The 16165-nt window shown below is 38.7% G+C and overlaps 1 protein-coding gene and 1 pseudogene across 4 annotated transcripts in view; one reads left to right on the top strand and one right to left on the bottom strand.

Moving 5' to 3' along the window:
- abca2 (ATP binding cassette subfamily A member 2) overlaps window positions 1–16165 on the top strand; it is a 96239-nt gene that overhangs the window by 29207 nt on the left and 50867 nt on the right. For all 3 annotated transcript variants that reach the window (XM_088077180.1, XM_088077183.1, XM_088077182.1), the window contains 4 exons: window positions 12574–12685; window positions 13452–13615; window positions 14815–14936; window positions 15771–15884. In XM_088077180.1, coding sequence (XP_087933306.1) covers window positions 12574–12685; window positions 13452–13615; window positions 14815–14936; window positions 15771–15884 — 512 coding nt within the window. The remainder of the gene's footprint in view (window positions 1–12573; window positions 12686–13451; window positions 13616–14814; window positions 14937–15770; window positions 15885–16165) is intronic.
- Window positions 495–3926, bottom strand: LOC121941644 (sterile alpha motif domain-containing protein 3-like; annotated as a pseudogene). Its single transcript, XR_006105766.2, has 4 exons — window positions 2887–3926; window positions 2567–2734; window positions 2263–2360; window positions 495–1906 (listed from the first exon to the last, which is right to left on the bottom strand). The product of XR_006105766.2 is annotated as a sterile alpha motif domain-containing protein 3-like (transcript).

The following is a 16165-nucleotide window of genomic DNA, read 5'->3' as shown; positions in this document are numbered from 1 at the left end:
CATCTGAGTTTCCATCAGCATGAAGGTGAGTACATAATGACTGAATTCTCATTTTTTTGGGGGGGGACCATCCCCTCAAGCACACCCTGCACTGTAAACCCGAATAAGTTAGCAGAACTCAAAAAAAGTGAGGCAATCAGTTGCCACATTTTTTTTGAGTTCACAAACACAAACATTTGAGTATATCAGAGCTTAAATATTTGGAGTTGATATTACATATACTTTTAAATTACTCATAAATTGTAGTTACTGATTAGGCCAACTCAAAAACTGTCAGTAAATGGTACTCAAATAATTCATTCATCTTTCTCATTGCAATAACTCAAGATAACTTAATAATTTCAAGTATGAAAACTCAGGATTTCATGTTCAATGAACTTAACATTTATTAGTTTTTTCTTTCAATTTTCTGATTACACATGACTCAAAAACATTGACTTGCTTAAACTTGAAATCATTTACTTTCACACTTAAATTATTTGTGGCAACTGATTGCCTTAAACATATTAAGTACTATTAACTTAAAAGTAGTAGTGGAAAATATTCAAAATCAGGAAAATTGTAAATGTAAATTTGAAGTGCAGCAATGTAAACAGTTTACAAAACCATTCCCCAAACTACACCTTGTAAAAACAAAATGTCATATTGTAAACACTTAGCATATCGGTTCAACAACAATAAAATGTAAATTACATTAATAACTTTGTGCCATTTGGCTGAAAACCAGTTGAACACTGTGGAGCAGCAACTTGAACATCAACAGTTGAAAAATAGTCACCGTGGATCATGACATATTCTTGTTGTGGACTATGCTCTAACAGGGTGAGCCCTCAGAATCCACAACTCCTTTTCAGATCTAGAGTTACACATGTAACATGAGGTCATTTTTGAGAGTCTGTAGCTTATCAAGTACTCTTGACTTAAAAGTAGTAGTGCAAAATACTCAAAATCAGGAAACTGTTAATACAACATTACCCTTTGAGTTTAGAAGAATTATTTACTCACACCTGTGCCTTGTAGCATAAAATGAAACATAAATAATATTTGAAAGACACAATTACAAAGGCACAATTTGGGCCATCTGGTTGTAAACTTGAAGTGCAGCAATGTAAACAGTTTACAAAACCATACATACACAAGGCACAGTGTGTAGCTTTCCTTTGGCTATCTGGTTTAAATCTACGTTTTAGAAAAGAAATTCAAACTCAAAAGCAAAATTCACAATATCCCAACATTCCATCCTCGGGGGATAATAAAGTCTCTATAACACTGTTTGCAACTAGGTAGGTAATTACTTTACTTCAGTAAAACAGCCTGAAACTTTGAGGCCAGATTCTTTCCCCAAACTACACCTTGTAAAAACAAAATGTCATAGTGTAAACACTTATATATCAGTTCAACAACAATAAAATGTAAATTACATTAACAACTTTCTGCCATTTGGCTGAAAACCACCTGAATACTGTGGAGCAGCAACTTGCATCAACACTTGAACAATAGTCACCATGGACCATGATATATTCTTGTTGTGGACTATGCTCCAACAGAGTGAACCCTCAGAATCCACAACTCCTTTTCAGATCTAGAGTTACACATGTAACATGAGGTCATTTTTGAGAGTCTGTAGCTTTGGTGACAGTTTAGAGTTATCCAGACCAAGCAAGATTTTCTGTGTGAACTCAAACGTGTTGGTCAGTCCCTTCGGATAGGCGAGATGTAGAGCATAAATCAGGCCGAACATTACCAGAAAGGCATCAGCGAGCCTGGGGAGGTCGACCACCACATCACCCTCTAGGATGACGGAGATTTTAAGCTGGGTGGTAGTGAACTGGGCTTGTGGCATCGCCACTCACGGTTGTAAGGAGGACCACTGGCGCATCCCCAGGTCAGGCTCAACCATAGCATCCTGAAAAAATGAAAGGGACAATAAAAATATTAAAAACCAAAGAAAAAATATAATATTTAGTATTTTTGGAAAGAACAGAGGTTGACTGAAAGAGCTGTGGAAAAAAAAAAAATCTATCTCATACATTTTTAGAGCAGTTGTTTTGAGTGGACAAAATGTCCTCAAGGTTCTCAAAGGATGGATTTTGAAAGAGGGTTAAGGTTTCTAAACATCTTGCCAAATGTTTGCAGTTTGAACACTGGACCATTTACATAAATGTTAATGTGTGTTTTCCTTATACATAAGTAAATGAAATGAAAATATGAGTAGGTTAATTTACAGTACAATAGGCTTGATATTTCTTAACTGGGACTTACCACACATGTTCTGAAAAATCCTGACGCTTCCCTCACGCATGAATACACAGGAAGGGCATGGAGAATAGTGATCGCCTTGTGTGGACATCATGTACTTCCTAAGAAGATTAAAATAGTGTAAATACTGTGACAAGTTTACTAATCAAACCCAATACCAGTCAACGCATTATATTAGCTACCACAATAATATCTTCCACTAATAACCTGCTGACTTATCTGGTGCATTTGTCAAATTCAAACACTTATTTAAACCTTTAAATTCTCAACATTACACAAAGACTGCACCTGTGAAATGTATAATCACCTGTGTATCATGGACTTTAAAAATGTCAGCCAACGCGTCTGCAGTTTTGCCCGTTCTGGAAGCTTTCTGTCTAAACAAGGCCATTAAACGAGGAGTGTGACGATCAAGTTCGGCATAGAAAGTATTGGGAAGGTTCTGGTTAGTAATGCGTTGAAACTCTGCATACACCTGCATTGTGGAAAGGACAGTACAGAAAGCAGAGAGAAAGAGGAAAGACATTATTTAATCTAGGATGAATGCATGGATAACACTGCACACAATGTGATATACAGTACTGTCTGGTACAGATGAAAACAGATGAATGAGTTAATCAACATTACCTCAGACTGCATACGAAGAGCAGGCCAGAGCTCCATGAGCTCTTTGACTGGTGGGCTGGACGTCACAATAGTCTGTCGTCGCAAGGCAAATGTGGTCTGCATCATCTTGCTAATAAGTGGGAGATTTCTCTCAGTCTTCTTTACTTCCTCCACAATAGCCTGCCTCAAAACGTCAAGACTTGAGGGATCTTCTCCTTGAGGAAAGTTGGGCAGAAAGTTGACTTCTGCACGCCTAGGTCTTTTGATGCTGGAGTGTGAGGGTTCATTTTCAGGGTTTCTTTGACTTCTTTTCCCAGCATTTACAGTGACTTCCTGACATCCAGCTCTTCTCATCTTGGTCCTGTAGTTGCCCATTTTAAACTTGATGCTGTTTTTCCAGCCATTCCATCCACTGTCAGATCCTACTTCTTTTAAACAGGGATGTTTCCTCACAAGAGCTTCAGCTACCACTGCTATCTCTTTATCACTAGGGTAAGCCTTGAAACCATATATGGTAGATGCCAGTTTGTCTAAGATATTATGCTTTTGATCCCTTGACAGCTGAAGAGTTTTTTCATTCTTTTCAAATTCAGCATTCCCATCTCGAAGTGTCAGCTCGACGTCATATGCAAATGTGGGAATTTCAAAAGCACCTGGAGGCCATCTGCTTAGACGTTCTGGGGATGACACGTCTGAAAGGGTATCAGTCGATGCAACAGAACAGGAATCCTCTGTAAGTGAAATATGAACACAGGCTTTTTGTGGTAATTCTTGAATGTCAATGAGGCAAGTGAGTTTTCCATCGAAGTCTGGATCTTCATATTTCAAAGTGAAGTCACAGTCCAATCCCAGTTGTTCTTTTAAAATCTCAATCAGTCCATCAACAGAGGCTGGACGGGAGGCGAGTTTTAATTTTCTGACACGGTCCGCCTCGACGACACGAAGGATCATGTTTTGTGGGGCTTCAGCTGCCATCGCTTTAAGAAATGAAATGAGAGGTTAAAAGCACATCAACATGTATTATGGTGCATTTATAAGGCTTTTTAAATGTTATAATAATAATCATTTATGACAACCTCTAATGTGTTGACAATGCTTTATACCTTACATGCCAAAGTGACAGAAAATTGTGAGACCTGGGTTACACAGTACATTGTAACTACCATAAAATTAGCCAGCTATATTAATGTGCTTTTAATGCAGTATGTTCTTTAGAATGTGTTACCAAAGAGTGCAATCCCAAAATTGATGTATAATGATTGATCATACTGAGCACATCTTCCAATAAATGTACAATTACTGAATTGTGAAGTATTACTTACCATAGAGTGGTCTTAATTTTGTCTCACTTGTATGAACCTCTTGGGAGTCACCAACAGCAGCCCATCTATTTTGTATGCAGAGAGTGGGCTTGTATCATTGAATTCGGATTGCAGGTGGATAGACAGGCTTCCCTGTGTGGCTGACAGCTCGTAGGATCGAAGATGCTCTACATACCAGGAGTCATAATCACAACAGAGAAAAGACACATTGTGATTCACAAGGTAGATCTGTGTTAGTCTGCAAAATTTAGACAGTCCCCCACTGACTCCAACAGACACAAACATTCCACTGATATAGTCTATGCCATTAATGGTCACTTTTGATGTACGATAGACAGTGTCACTAGTTGTTTGTCCTCTGATGTGAGCCTGAGCTACTTCTGGTAGAGCTGAAACCAAAACAGAATCAACCCTGGATGTTTGCGTTTTTGGCTTGAAAAACGACGGTGAAGCAAGGTGATAGGCCATCATGTGCTGGTGTCTCACTGCCATTGTCTTCAAGACATTTTTGAAGTTTTGCACATCATGCACCACTCTCTTGAAGAAGCGATGCTTAGCCTCGAATCGCATCGTCCAAACATGCACCAGGGGCCCAAAGCACTTAACTAAGGTGGGATAATGCTCTACATAGTGATGTTTAGGACGAAGTCTAAACTCGGGGAAAGCTTCTTGCAGTATCTGTCTGTGGTCACTGATTTTGCAAACAAAGTAGTCAAGTGTTTCATCAGAAAATGATGGGCACAATGCTAATTCCACCACCTCCTTCAAGTCCATCAAAACCTCCCATGCAGCATTACTCTCTGGTACTTTACTGCCTACAAGTAACGGAAATAGTCTCAAGAGAGTGGCATTTTCATGCCCGTTGCCTCCTATTGTTCCTCGGGTCATGAATGTTTTGGGAACTGGATGAGGTTTATTTACTTTATCAGTGTGCTGATATGGGAAAGATGTGATCCTTTGGTTCAAGTAGTCTAAAGTGAAGAACTTAAGCCGAATCATTTCTTTAATGCAAAGTGCAAGTTCAACTGGAACGATTCCTTCCAAAAGATCATGTAGTAGATCTGGAGGAAGACCTGTGATAGGGTGGAAGTAATCAAGTGACTCACGCAAGACACAACCACCTTTAACCCCAAATTGGCTGCTTGAACTCTCATCTTGGAGGACATTTTGTACATGAAGGTCATGACTAGCTTTGGTTCTCTGGACAAATTCATCCTTTTTTACCTCAGTTGCTTGAAACTGTTCACTTGTGGCCATACAGAATCTGCAAACATAATCTGCTCTGAATGACTCCATAAAGCCGCCTAACCCATGTGCAGCCAGATTGTCAGCAGAAACACAGAAGATGGTGCCTTTCACATTCTGACCAACAGATTCAATGAAAACACCATCCTGTTCGAGTGTGTGAACATCACGGACCAGTGGAGCAAGTACAGCTGCATATCCATATTTCTGGAGGTCTGTCACTTTAGCTAGCACAGCCAGTTGTATAGTGTGCATTGCTGATCGATACTTGGGCGGCACATTTGCCAGGACCCAGTATACAGCACAAAGTTTGTAAACTTTACGTGACGTGCCGAGAGGGTTAGCTATTTCCAGATCGTCAATATATAGCTGGATTGCTAGGTGTAGATCTTCTGTTGAGAGTAATTCATTCTCCTGGAAATGAGAGCCATCACGATATGACACATAATAACCAGGCTCAGCGTTTGGTTCTCTGATCTTGCTCAGAATATCTGTGTTTTTAAACAGCTCCTGAAGCATTTGAAGGATTGGTACATACATGATGGTATGACCAGGTGATTCTAAGTGGTACTCTACTGGCATTACCAATGGATAGTTGTGCTCTATAAATGTCTTTCTTCGCTTGTAAGAGGACAACTCTGCACCTTTGCAGGTAGCACTAAATACAACATTAGAGTCCATGACAGCAGTGACAATGTCATTGAGTGTGGAATCTGTAATATTGTGACCATGTCTCTGCAATATGTCATTAATGGCATCCTTGATCAAGGGCTGAGATAAAGAGAAGATCTGATTCAAGCTGTCAACTATTTCTTGTGTAGCTGTGTTCGACACATGAAGGATAGCCTGCATCTTTAGAAATAAAGAAGCTGCATTAAGTTTGAGCTGATTTTTCAGCTTCGAAGTATCACACTGCTCATCATCCTGCATTTGTGTGCTCTGAACTGGACGCCCTTCATCCAAATCACTAGTGACATTAGAGCTAGTAGCATGGAGATTCTGAGTATGCTCATAGATAATGTCACTAGAAAAGTCTGATGCAAGACTCCCTTGGTGCACTCTACTTTTATGGGAGTTAAATGAAGAGTACACATTTGTGCTATAGTCACAACCTCTGTACGGGCATACCACTGTCTCATGCTTTTTTAAGTGTGATCTTATGTGACTGAGGAGTACAGACTCTGAAAATGGTTGCTCAAATGTGCATAAAGGACACTTGAAAGTCACAAGTTCCTGATTTTCCCTTGCACTGCTGTTTTGTTTTTGAGTATGATATCTTGACAGATGAGTACTCAGTGCACTAAGTGTCTGAAATGTGCACATGCAATCATCATGGAGGCATGGGAGTGGGCTAATTTTTGAAAAGTGGCTGTGCTGCAATCTACAGTGTTTAAATAGATATGTTCTAGTGGTAAAAAAAGCTGAACATAACTTACAGTGCCAAGTCATGTTCGTTGCAGCAACCTGAAAACACACAAAAAAATATATTATTTTACAGGACACCTGTTATGAAGTTTAAACCTCTATCAGAACTATCAAAGTACAACAAAATACACCAACATTGCTTAAAACATTATTAGATGTGTTATCCTGTTAGACTATTCAATCTGCAACATTTTACACAAATAGCCTACATTACACACACCCACACACCGCCTGGTAGTTGAACCTGAAATTGCCAACAGGGGGAAAAAAACGTATCACCTATCTGTGCTAACCACAAAGAAAAAAACAATTATATTTAACCAGCTAATTGAAATTTTAGCTAGACACAACACGTGGTGCTAGAGTTAGCTTTCTGCTGTCACACACTGATTCAGTTTCAACAGAGATTACCACACACACACATACATACAGCCTGGTAGTTGAACCTGAATTTGCCAACAGGGGAAAAAAAACGTATCACCTATCTGTACTAACCACAAAGAAAAAAACAATTTTATTTAACCAGCTAATTGAACTTTTAGCTAAACACAACACGTGGTGCTACAGTTTTCTGCTGCAGAGAATAACTTTTAGCTAGACACAACACATGGTGAGTTAGCTTTCTGCTCATTTGAACTGCAGAAAATTTGGCTGGTAACATTCATAAATTCTAATCTTAGTAAACACATAGAAAAAATTTTATTTAACCAGCTAATTTAACTTTTTTAACTTTTAGCTAGACACAGCACGTGGTGCTAGAGTTAGCTTTCTGCTTTCACACACTGACGCAGCTTCAACACAGATTAAGAGTTTAAATTATGAGCAGTCACTGCATGTTTGGCATCACCAGTCTTTACAACTACATAACCTTCGCCATGCAACACAGCTAACGTTAACTGACGAGTTGACTTTGCATGTTAGCTTGCTGCTAACCGGTTAACAATTTTACATGGCTAACGTGAGTCACTTAGTCCGTTTTAAAAACACGTTGAACCGTCTGAAACAAACATTAAAGCGAGTTTTATGTCGACTACTTACATTTAATCCAATGGCGCAGAGCTGAGTGCTAATGTTGCCAGTTGGCTGGTCTGTTGATCCCGGCTCTCCTCCTGAGTCCTCCGCCTCGCTGTCTGAAGAGGAAGTACGCAAATACTACAAAATAAAAATCGTGTAGCCCCGGTGGAAGGTGCGTGTAAACCTACACAGTACAAATCTATCTGATGCAACGGATTTATTCTTAATTGATTCTTGGTTTGATTTATTCATGTTTAATAGATACGCTTTTATTTTTTTTGTAATTCTCTTTTTATTGGTTTTCTTATTACAAACAATATCACAACAGATACAAGCCGTACAATATGAGTGTAAATGTACAACCAAAAAAAAAGGAGAAAAACGGAACTGAAACAGGTCCTACCAAGAACAAAAAAAAAATAAAAACAGATAAGCTTATAAGTAACTATGAGTTAATTATTTTAAGTAGGTTACACAAATCTGCAAAAAGTTCATGTTCATCAAAAATTACAAGTTTAATAAACTGAAAAGACGGACAATGCTATACTGGCAATCAACATTTATAAGTAGAACTTTTGAGAAAATTTTAAGTTAACTATACTAATACCAATTAATTATTTTGAGCATTCGGATTTACAGTGTATTTAGTTGTATGTAAGCTATGTTTTTCAGTTACTCTTACTTAATATAGCCATAGTTCAATTTAATCAAAACATATTAGTTAAAATTACTCAAAACGGAACAACATGTTAAATGAACTTGACATAATTAAGTTATTAGAACTTTTTTTAAAACTTTGAGTATGCATAACTTAATTTATTTAAGTACTTTGAACATTTGGGTTTACAGTGTGTAGAGTACATCACTTCCACATTCCACTGCACAGACTGAAATATGAGAAATCTTTGAATCCTGAATAATGTACAATGATGGTGCCTCATTCACTATGATGAAAGTTGCTGACTTTGTGCAAGCACGTTAAAGGTTTTGAAGGCTTCATATTAGGGTTACCACATTTTTTGGCCCATAGGCATGCATTTTATGAGCCACTGAATGACTGAATGGTCCTGTTTTCAGCTGTATTTGCAGTATGTGTATGCATAGATGAAAATGATTAAATATCTACCTCTCCCTTTGAGTGTATTCCTCTGAGCCCTGACACACCAGTCTTTAGTGATTCTTTTCAGCTTTTTAACAAAACTTCTACCAGACCCTCACTGTTTGTTTCTCTGCAGTGTCCTAACTGCTGAATTATACAAGACATCTCTGTGCTTGTTGTGACTCTAAATGTGCAGTCAGTCCCTACCTGTGTGTGCTTGCGTGTGCTTTCGGTGTGTTTGGATGATTTGCAGGCACAGAGTCAGTTGGGCACTTTGCGTATTTGACTGAGTCTGTGAAAACTACTGGCTTCATTTAATGATTTTCTGTTTACTCATGTAATTCTTGTAACATGCAGCTTGTGTACTTAACACTTTTCTCTACAATTCATGTTAAACTCAATGATGCATCCTGGCCTGTGTTTGACAACCTTGACTTGGTGACATGACTCGCAACTTGTTGGTCAGACAGGACAACATGTCAATGAACTGAATGCACTGTCCTACTTCTTGTCAACATTTACCAGAACCTCATGCACTGTGAGGATTGATATCATGGAATTATCACTTGATAATTGATTGCTAGACCCTTTTATTGCCAACAAAACACCTCTGAATAACTCAACTATTTTTGAAATCAAAGGTTAAAAGCCGACACCCAGATAGAGCAAAGATGTTCAGGGGCCTCATGTATGAAGACATGCATGGATTTCCTACTGAAACATGGCTTAGGCTTAATTCCAGAAAATGTTTTACAAACAACAAAATCCAGATGTATGAAACTGTGCGCATGCATGAATCCAAGCACATTCCTTTGTACATCCCAATCAACATGGAATTGAGCTCAACTATAGGAGTACTAGACTCCTGTGTAGACAGGATGATATTCGGGGGCGCATATGCTAGGACAATTAAACAAACAAATTATTTATTCACCAAGAGGCCGCTCATCGCGCACTGTGCCAGCTTGTAACCTGTTCCCAACCAAACTGCTCGTTAGAATGAATAATTCGTGCATTGGTCCAAGCCACCTTGCCAAAATGTTTGTTAATTGCATTTGCTCATCACATATGATCTATACATTGATCAGATTAAAATGCTTCCTGTTAACATAAATATATTCACAAATATATTCATTTTGGCAATACCCACTCTTGTTGCAATGTGCCCTTTAATGTTGGCCAGTTCAACTGCATTGTATGGGAATTTGATATACCTGGCTGACATGCAGATAATTCTGTCCTACACAGCTGGCACGACTCGGCTCAGGGTCAACTGGCAGTCCCGATCGGTCGGCCAGCTCTGTCTGGAATGCCCCTGTCGCTAGGAAGCCCAGTGTGGTCAACACCTGTGTGGGCAGCGCATGGCTCCTCGCCGTGTCTCGCTCCAAGACTGGCGCACAATTCCAAGAGGATTGCCCTTGGAAACCTGAAGTGGCTGATGATCCGGTCGTCATCGTGTGCCCTTAAAATGCTCTTGGCCTCTAAATGTGCCTTGTGTCTTCACATTGCGCCACTTGCAATATCTTCTCACAATGCTAAAGCTGCCCTTGTTAACATTATTTTATGCTTTTATATCCACTCACATGGGCACATCACTCAGGGGAGGAATTGTTTTGACATTATTACATAACAGTTTCCCAGCATCACCTCTAAGTGTCGTCAATGGATCAAAAGCAGCAGAAACATGCATAAGCCAGCCATGAAGTTGGTGTCAAGCACCGCAGATTTCCATGGTCATTTCACTCTTGATACATCTGAACATGAACATTGAAAAGGGCGTACGCCACGTTTTTGTGCGTACGCATCCTTTGTACATGAGGCCCCACATCTGTAATTTTAACGGTCTTGTCCATTTTTCCTGGGATTTAACAGCACAAGTGTAAGTGCAGCTTCATTTCTATTTCACGATGACAGTAGGCACGTGTCCATTATAGATTTGTGCAAATCTTCCGTGATATTTTGGAAATGTAGATAAAACACAATTGTGAGGTAACTACATTTCCACTGAATTATGTTATGCAACTTATCCTCTCGCGCTAACATTTCAAAAAGTACAGTGATGGATGTTCAAACATTAGCAGGTTTATTTCTGTGGCCACGTATGAGGGATTTCTGGGAGGTGATAGTCCACCATTTCACAGAGGAATTCTGGATTCAAAACTTCCGGATGATCCTATCAACTTCTGAAGAGTTATGCGACGCAATAACACCTCTTGTAGCTCCTGCAGCATCATGAGGGAGCCAGTTCCTACTGACAAGCACATAGCCATAGCATCATGTGACCTAAAAAAGCCAAAAAAGTGTTTCCATTACAGTTTTGCGGAATAGGGCTTTTTTTCGAATCCCCTGAAATACCAGCTCATGGGAGTTTTGTCTAAATTGACATGTTTCCATTAGGCGTATTTTATAATCACATTTTCAATTTGCACAGTTTGAGGGTTAATGGAAGTCTCGCTTATTCATGATCCATTCTTATAATTTACCTAATTGCTGATCTTTAATAATTCATTCTTTGAAATGATTTTTTTTGGGGTCCTTTTGCCTTTATTTGAAAGGACAGAATGCAAGCATGAAAGGGGGACAGAGAGGGGATGACATGCAACAAAGGGCCACGAGCTGAAGCGAACCCTTGGCCACTGAAGCAAGGACACTACCCTTGTACACAGGACGCCCGCTCTATCTACTAAGCTACTGGATGCCCCGAACTCTGATAACTTAACATGTTAAAAAGAAGACTAGAAAAATGTATGCTGCACATTTTCACAAAAAAAGTTAAATAAGTCTGTTAAGGCATAAAAATGTATACTTTGAATGATTACAATAATGCAGATGGGAGAGTTAAAATTGTTTCTGAGAATAAATCAATCAGTGAAGTCACATACTTTTTTACTCAACCTTGAGATCTGTGTCTAAAGAAATAGGACCAGTTAATGTAATGAAAAAAAATTCTGTATTGATATCAAACATGAAGACATACTTTATATTATTAGAACTGCATTATACAACACTGTCAATCATCAATTAGCTCTTTATCCAGCTGTTACAGATGCAGATGTACTGTATCTGTGCACCAGACAGCATTGCTGTCCTTTTATTTAATTTCTCATAAAAGGATAGAGAGAAAGAATCGGAGGAAAATAGGAAGAGATTTTGTGGCTGAGTATACGGGATCCACACTCAGACATGTTTCAACAGCACCGTCACCATGGAAACATTGTGCTGTAAGCAAGAGCTGAAGTTTCTCTTTCTCCTGGTTGAGCACTTGTCCAGCCAGCATTTATAGACAGAAGAGGAAACATATCATGGACTATTTTAGTGCAACACAATGATGAAAGGTCTGTGTATTCAGCATTGACATGTAGGAGCCTCCCTGGCCATTACCTGCTGCGCTGCCTTCAGGTGGCTCGCCTGACATCTTTCTTACTTTCAGACTTTAACACAGTCTCTCCTTCTGCTTCTTCATCCTCATTGTCCTGTTTGTCCTCAACTTCTTCTTGTTCTACATCCTCCTGCCACAACTTCGACCTTCGTCTGTGGTTTTGTCTTCTTTTTTTTTTTCTTTCTCTTGTCCCTCCTGTCCCGTTGTCCCTCCCTCATGTGCAGCCTTTTACAGCGCGGCTCCCCTCACCTCAGCTGGCATCATTCCCATTATGCAGTCGCTGTGCCCAGATGGACAAAGGGATGAATTTGGCTTCCTGCAGTACAAGAACTCCACGTGAGTAGATTTTGTCAGCAATCACTCAGTCTCAAAACTTAAAACAGTTGTTTGTATTTAGTGATTTGTTACTCTTTTGTAACTGACTCATGCTATATACATATTAATGCATCATTAAAATTAATAATCTAGCATTTAATCTTAATAATCCATTAAAATATAAATCTCTAGTTCGCTTGTTCTATTGGCCCAATTAAGCGAAAACAGTGCTTTTTCATGTGCGACAGTGGAATGTTTTTGGCGTCATAATCCTACACTTTTCCCAGTTTTTATTATACATTCATAAACTCTGAACATAAACCCCTGTAATGCCATGATGTGCAGTTTTTACTTTTTTGGTACAGATAATAAAAATGAGTAATGTTTTGTTAATTAGGGAGCTTTGGAGATGCTGATAGGAGGATTTTATTTTCTTTGGATAGAGCCAGGTCAGCTGTTTCACCCTGTTTCCAGTCTTTCTGATAAGGTTTAAACTTTAGTTTAACTCTCAGTGTAGTCCAAGGAGGAATACTGAGATGCTTGATAAGTACAGTCCTGATTTTTCTCTTGTCAAACTGTTTTTCATTTTGCACATCCTCTCTTGTTTCTTCTACCCAACACCTCTCTCACTGCCTCACTTTGGAACCTAAAATAACTCATGCACAATAATCAACACTCTCTTAAAACATTGGATCCTTATGCCAACTTATCTGTAAACATACTGTCTCTGGAAGAAAAGGACTGACCATGGGACTATGTTTCTTCTCTCTATTTCTTCCTCTGTTAGTGTGACCCAGCTGCTGGAGCGGATCAGTGAAGTGGTGGAACAGAACCGCCTCTTCACGTCTGACCGGCCTGGTTTGGGTCAAGAGCTGGAGACCCTGCAGCAGCACCTGGAGAAGCTCAGCTCGACCCCTTTACCACCAGACTACAACTTCAACACCAGTCAAGGTCTGACAGAAAGCCACTCTTTAACTGATGCGTCAATGTGATGACTTCCTCTTCCAGGTTCCTCTCACCTAATGATGTAGTCATGATCGCAAAAGTGACATCAATTGCTAAAGTGTAAAGCTAGTTACATTTTTGGCAGAAATAAGACCTCTGAGGTCTTTAGTCTCCGATGTATGAAAAATGATTGCTGTAAAAGAAAACTTTTTAAATTTGCTGTGAAAAATACACCCTATTTAAACGGTGTATAGCACATGGTCTAAAGTGCATATTGCGAGTGCATTTATGGCAGGTCTAATTACTATTGGTAGTTAAATAGTGCATAATTCAGGTGAAAGCCAAGAGGCAAATGGGTTGTATATAGTCCCATTCTTAATCATAGGTGTGTTTTGGGAGTAATTTGAATTCAACTGGTCGGAGTGTCATCTGCACCCGCTGCACTTCTATTTACTTTGTCAAATTGGAGAAGTGAGCATTTTTGTGCTGAGAGTAATGCAGTCAGAGCAGTGATGGCATTGCAGCAAATATTGTGGGACATTTAAGCAGCAGAACTAAAAACCGTAGTTATAAACTTGACAGAGGAGGCAGAATCAATAATCGATAAAGTTATTCAGCTCCTGGTATGTGAGCATCTCTCTTAATGTGGAGTCAAACAGCAGCTCTGCAGCTCTGCTCTGATCTCTGCTATGTTCACATTTTACACATCATTAATATTTTCCTCATTAATTATGTATTTTGTTATTTCAGATTATTCACATATTATTTCAACAAGCAGAGTGTACACACTTTGTGGACCCGCCTATCTGATTGACGTGCTGTTTAAATTGCAAGAAAATACTGCACCACTCCAACTCTAGACCAGGTTTTTGTTGTGTGTTGCTTTGTGCTGGGTAAAATAAAAAGAAATCAAGAAGAAAATTATATATATATATATATATATATATATATATATATATATATATATATATATATATATATATATATATATATATATATTCTTTTAAATGCCTTATTACCATGGCCGTGACATTTCCCCTCCTCCAGACTCAAGGTCACTTGTGAACTGTATATCGGAGGATATTTTGATGTATAGACCAACCACTCTTCTTAAAAGTTCTTGTTTATGTGAATGAATATGCACTTATTACCAGTAGAATTTTAAACCATCATGTGTGTTTTTGTGTGTTTGTGTATCAATGCAGGCTTCACACTGGCCAGTGTGTTGAAGAACCAGTCAGTTTTCCAGCAGTTCCTGGTTAAAAATCTTTCCTTGTCCAACTCCACAACCAGCTTGCTGCTCAACACTCCTGTCAGCCTCAGAGAGGTGATTCACTGTTACTACACTAACACACTCAAAGGGATTTTTCTATGATGGTTATAAAAGAAAAGAAGACTGAACCCACTTGAGTCCAACCTGACTTTATTGTAACAGCCAGGAGGAGGACATAATTTCAAATAAGTTCTTGTTAAATCATTCTGAGGCACCCAGCTCACTTTTATAGGTTCTGGTAACACCCTCCCTTTATCCTTACAGTCATGTCTTTAAGTCATACTGTTAGTCATAACAAAAGGGCCCTCAGGTAACAGAAACTAAGAAGGCCTCATTTTTTTTACTCTCATTCTACATTCTGTCACTAGCTGACACCTGATCACATAAAAAATACTTAAGACTTATTCTGATGATGGTTTTGATACCAGGGATACTGAATAAACAAAAGTGATTGATTCTAAGCAGCATCTGCCACCCCAAAAAAGCAAGCACTCTGTCCAGCATTAATCCTTTGAAACCTGAGCAAACTGGCCTGATTTCTTTTTTTTTCTTTTAAGAAGTTATGAGTTACAAGAAAACTACCTTAAAATTAGTACAGAAAAAGAAAGAAGAAAAAGGTAAAAACATATAAATATACAGAAAAAAGGTAAGGGTAATAATATTAATAATAGTAAAATATTGTTTTCAGGAAATTGTTCCCAATTTAAAATATATATATATTATTAACTTAATAATTATTTAATTATGTCTTAATGCTCAATTTTCAAATGGTTCAATGCATTGTGAAAGGCATCTGAATGCAGCACAAGAAAAGATGTCATTACAGGTTTAAAAGGGTTAATGCTGTTATACTCATGTCCATATTTTGTGTGTGTTTGTGTCCTGCAGGTGTATAGTCTCATCTTTGGTACATCTCTCAGAGATGGAGGAGGGGCCCACAGATGGATTCGGGGGGCAAAAGACACCAGACCAAAAGCTGGAGACAAAGTTCTACATCTGAAAGTGGGTTCATACACATTTGAAATTATACACACATATGTGCACACACACAGTGCCACATATCAGAACACCAAGGTCCAGTTTATGGTAGTTGTGACGGCTATTAGTTGACCTTTTGCTGTTAAATGCACTGAGTCACATCACTAATCATAGCAATCATGGTAACATCATGGAGGTCCGGTGAGGAACTGTCTGGGTAGAGCTGTGTTCAAGTGAGATTAGAATAAATAAAATTTGTTTCCAAGTTCTATCTGGGAAAATAAACTCCATTAGACCCTTTCATC

Source organism: Plectropomus leopardus, chromosome 4, assembly GCF_026936395.1.
Source record: "Plectropomus leopardus strain MGB_pleo_1.0 chromosome 4, ASM2693639v1, whole genome shotgun sequence".
Classification (NCBI taxonomy): domain Eukaryota; kingdom Metazoa; phylum Chordata; class Actinopteri; order Perciformes; family Serranidae; genus Plectropomus; species Plectropomus leopardus.
Note: the sequence above shows the minus strand (reverse complement) of the source record. Positions and strands in the feature narration are given on the sequence as shown.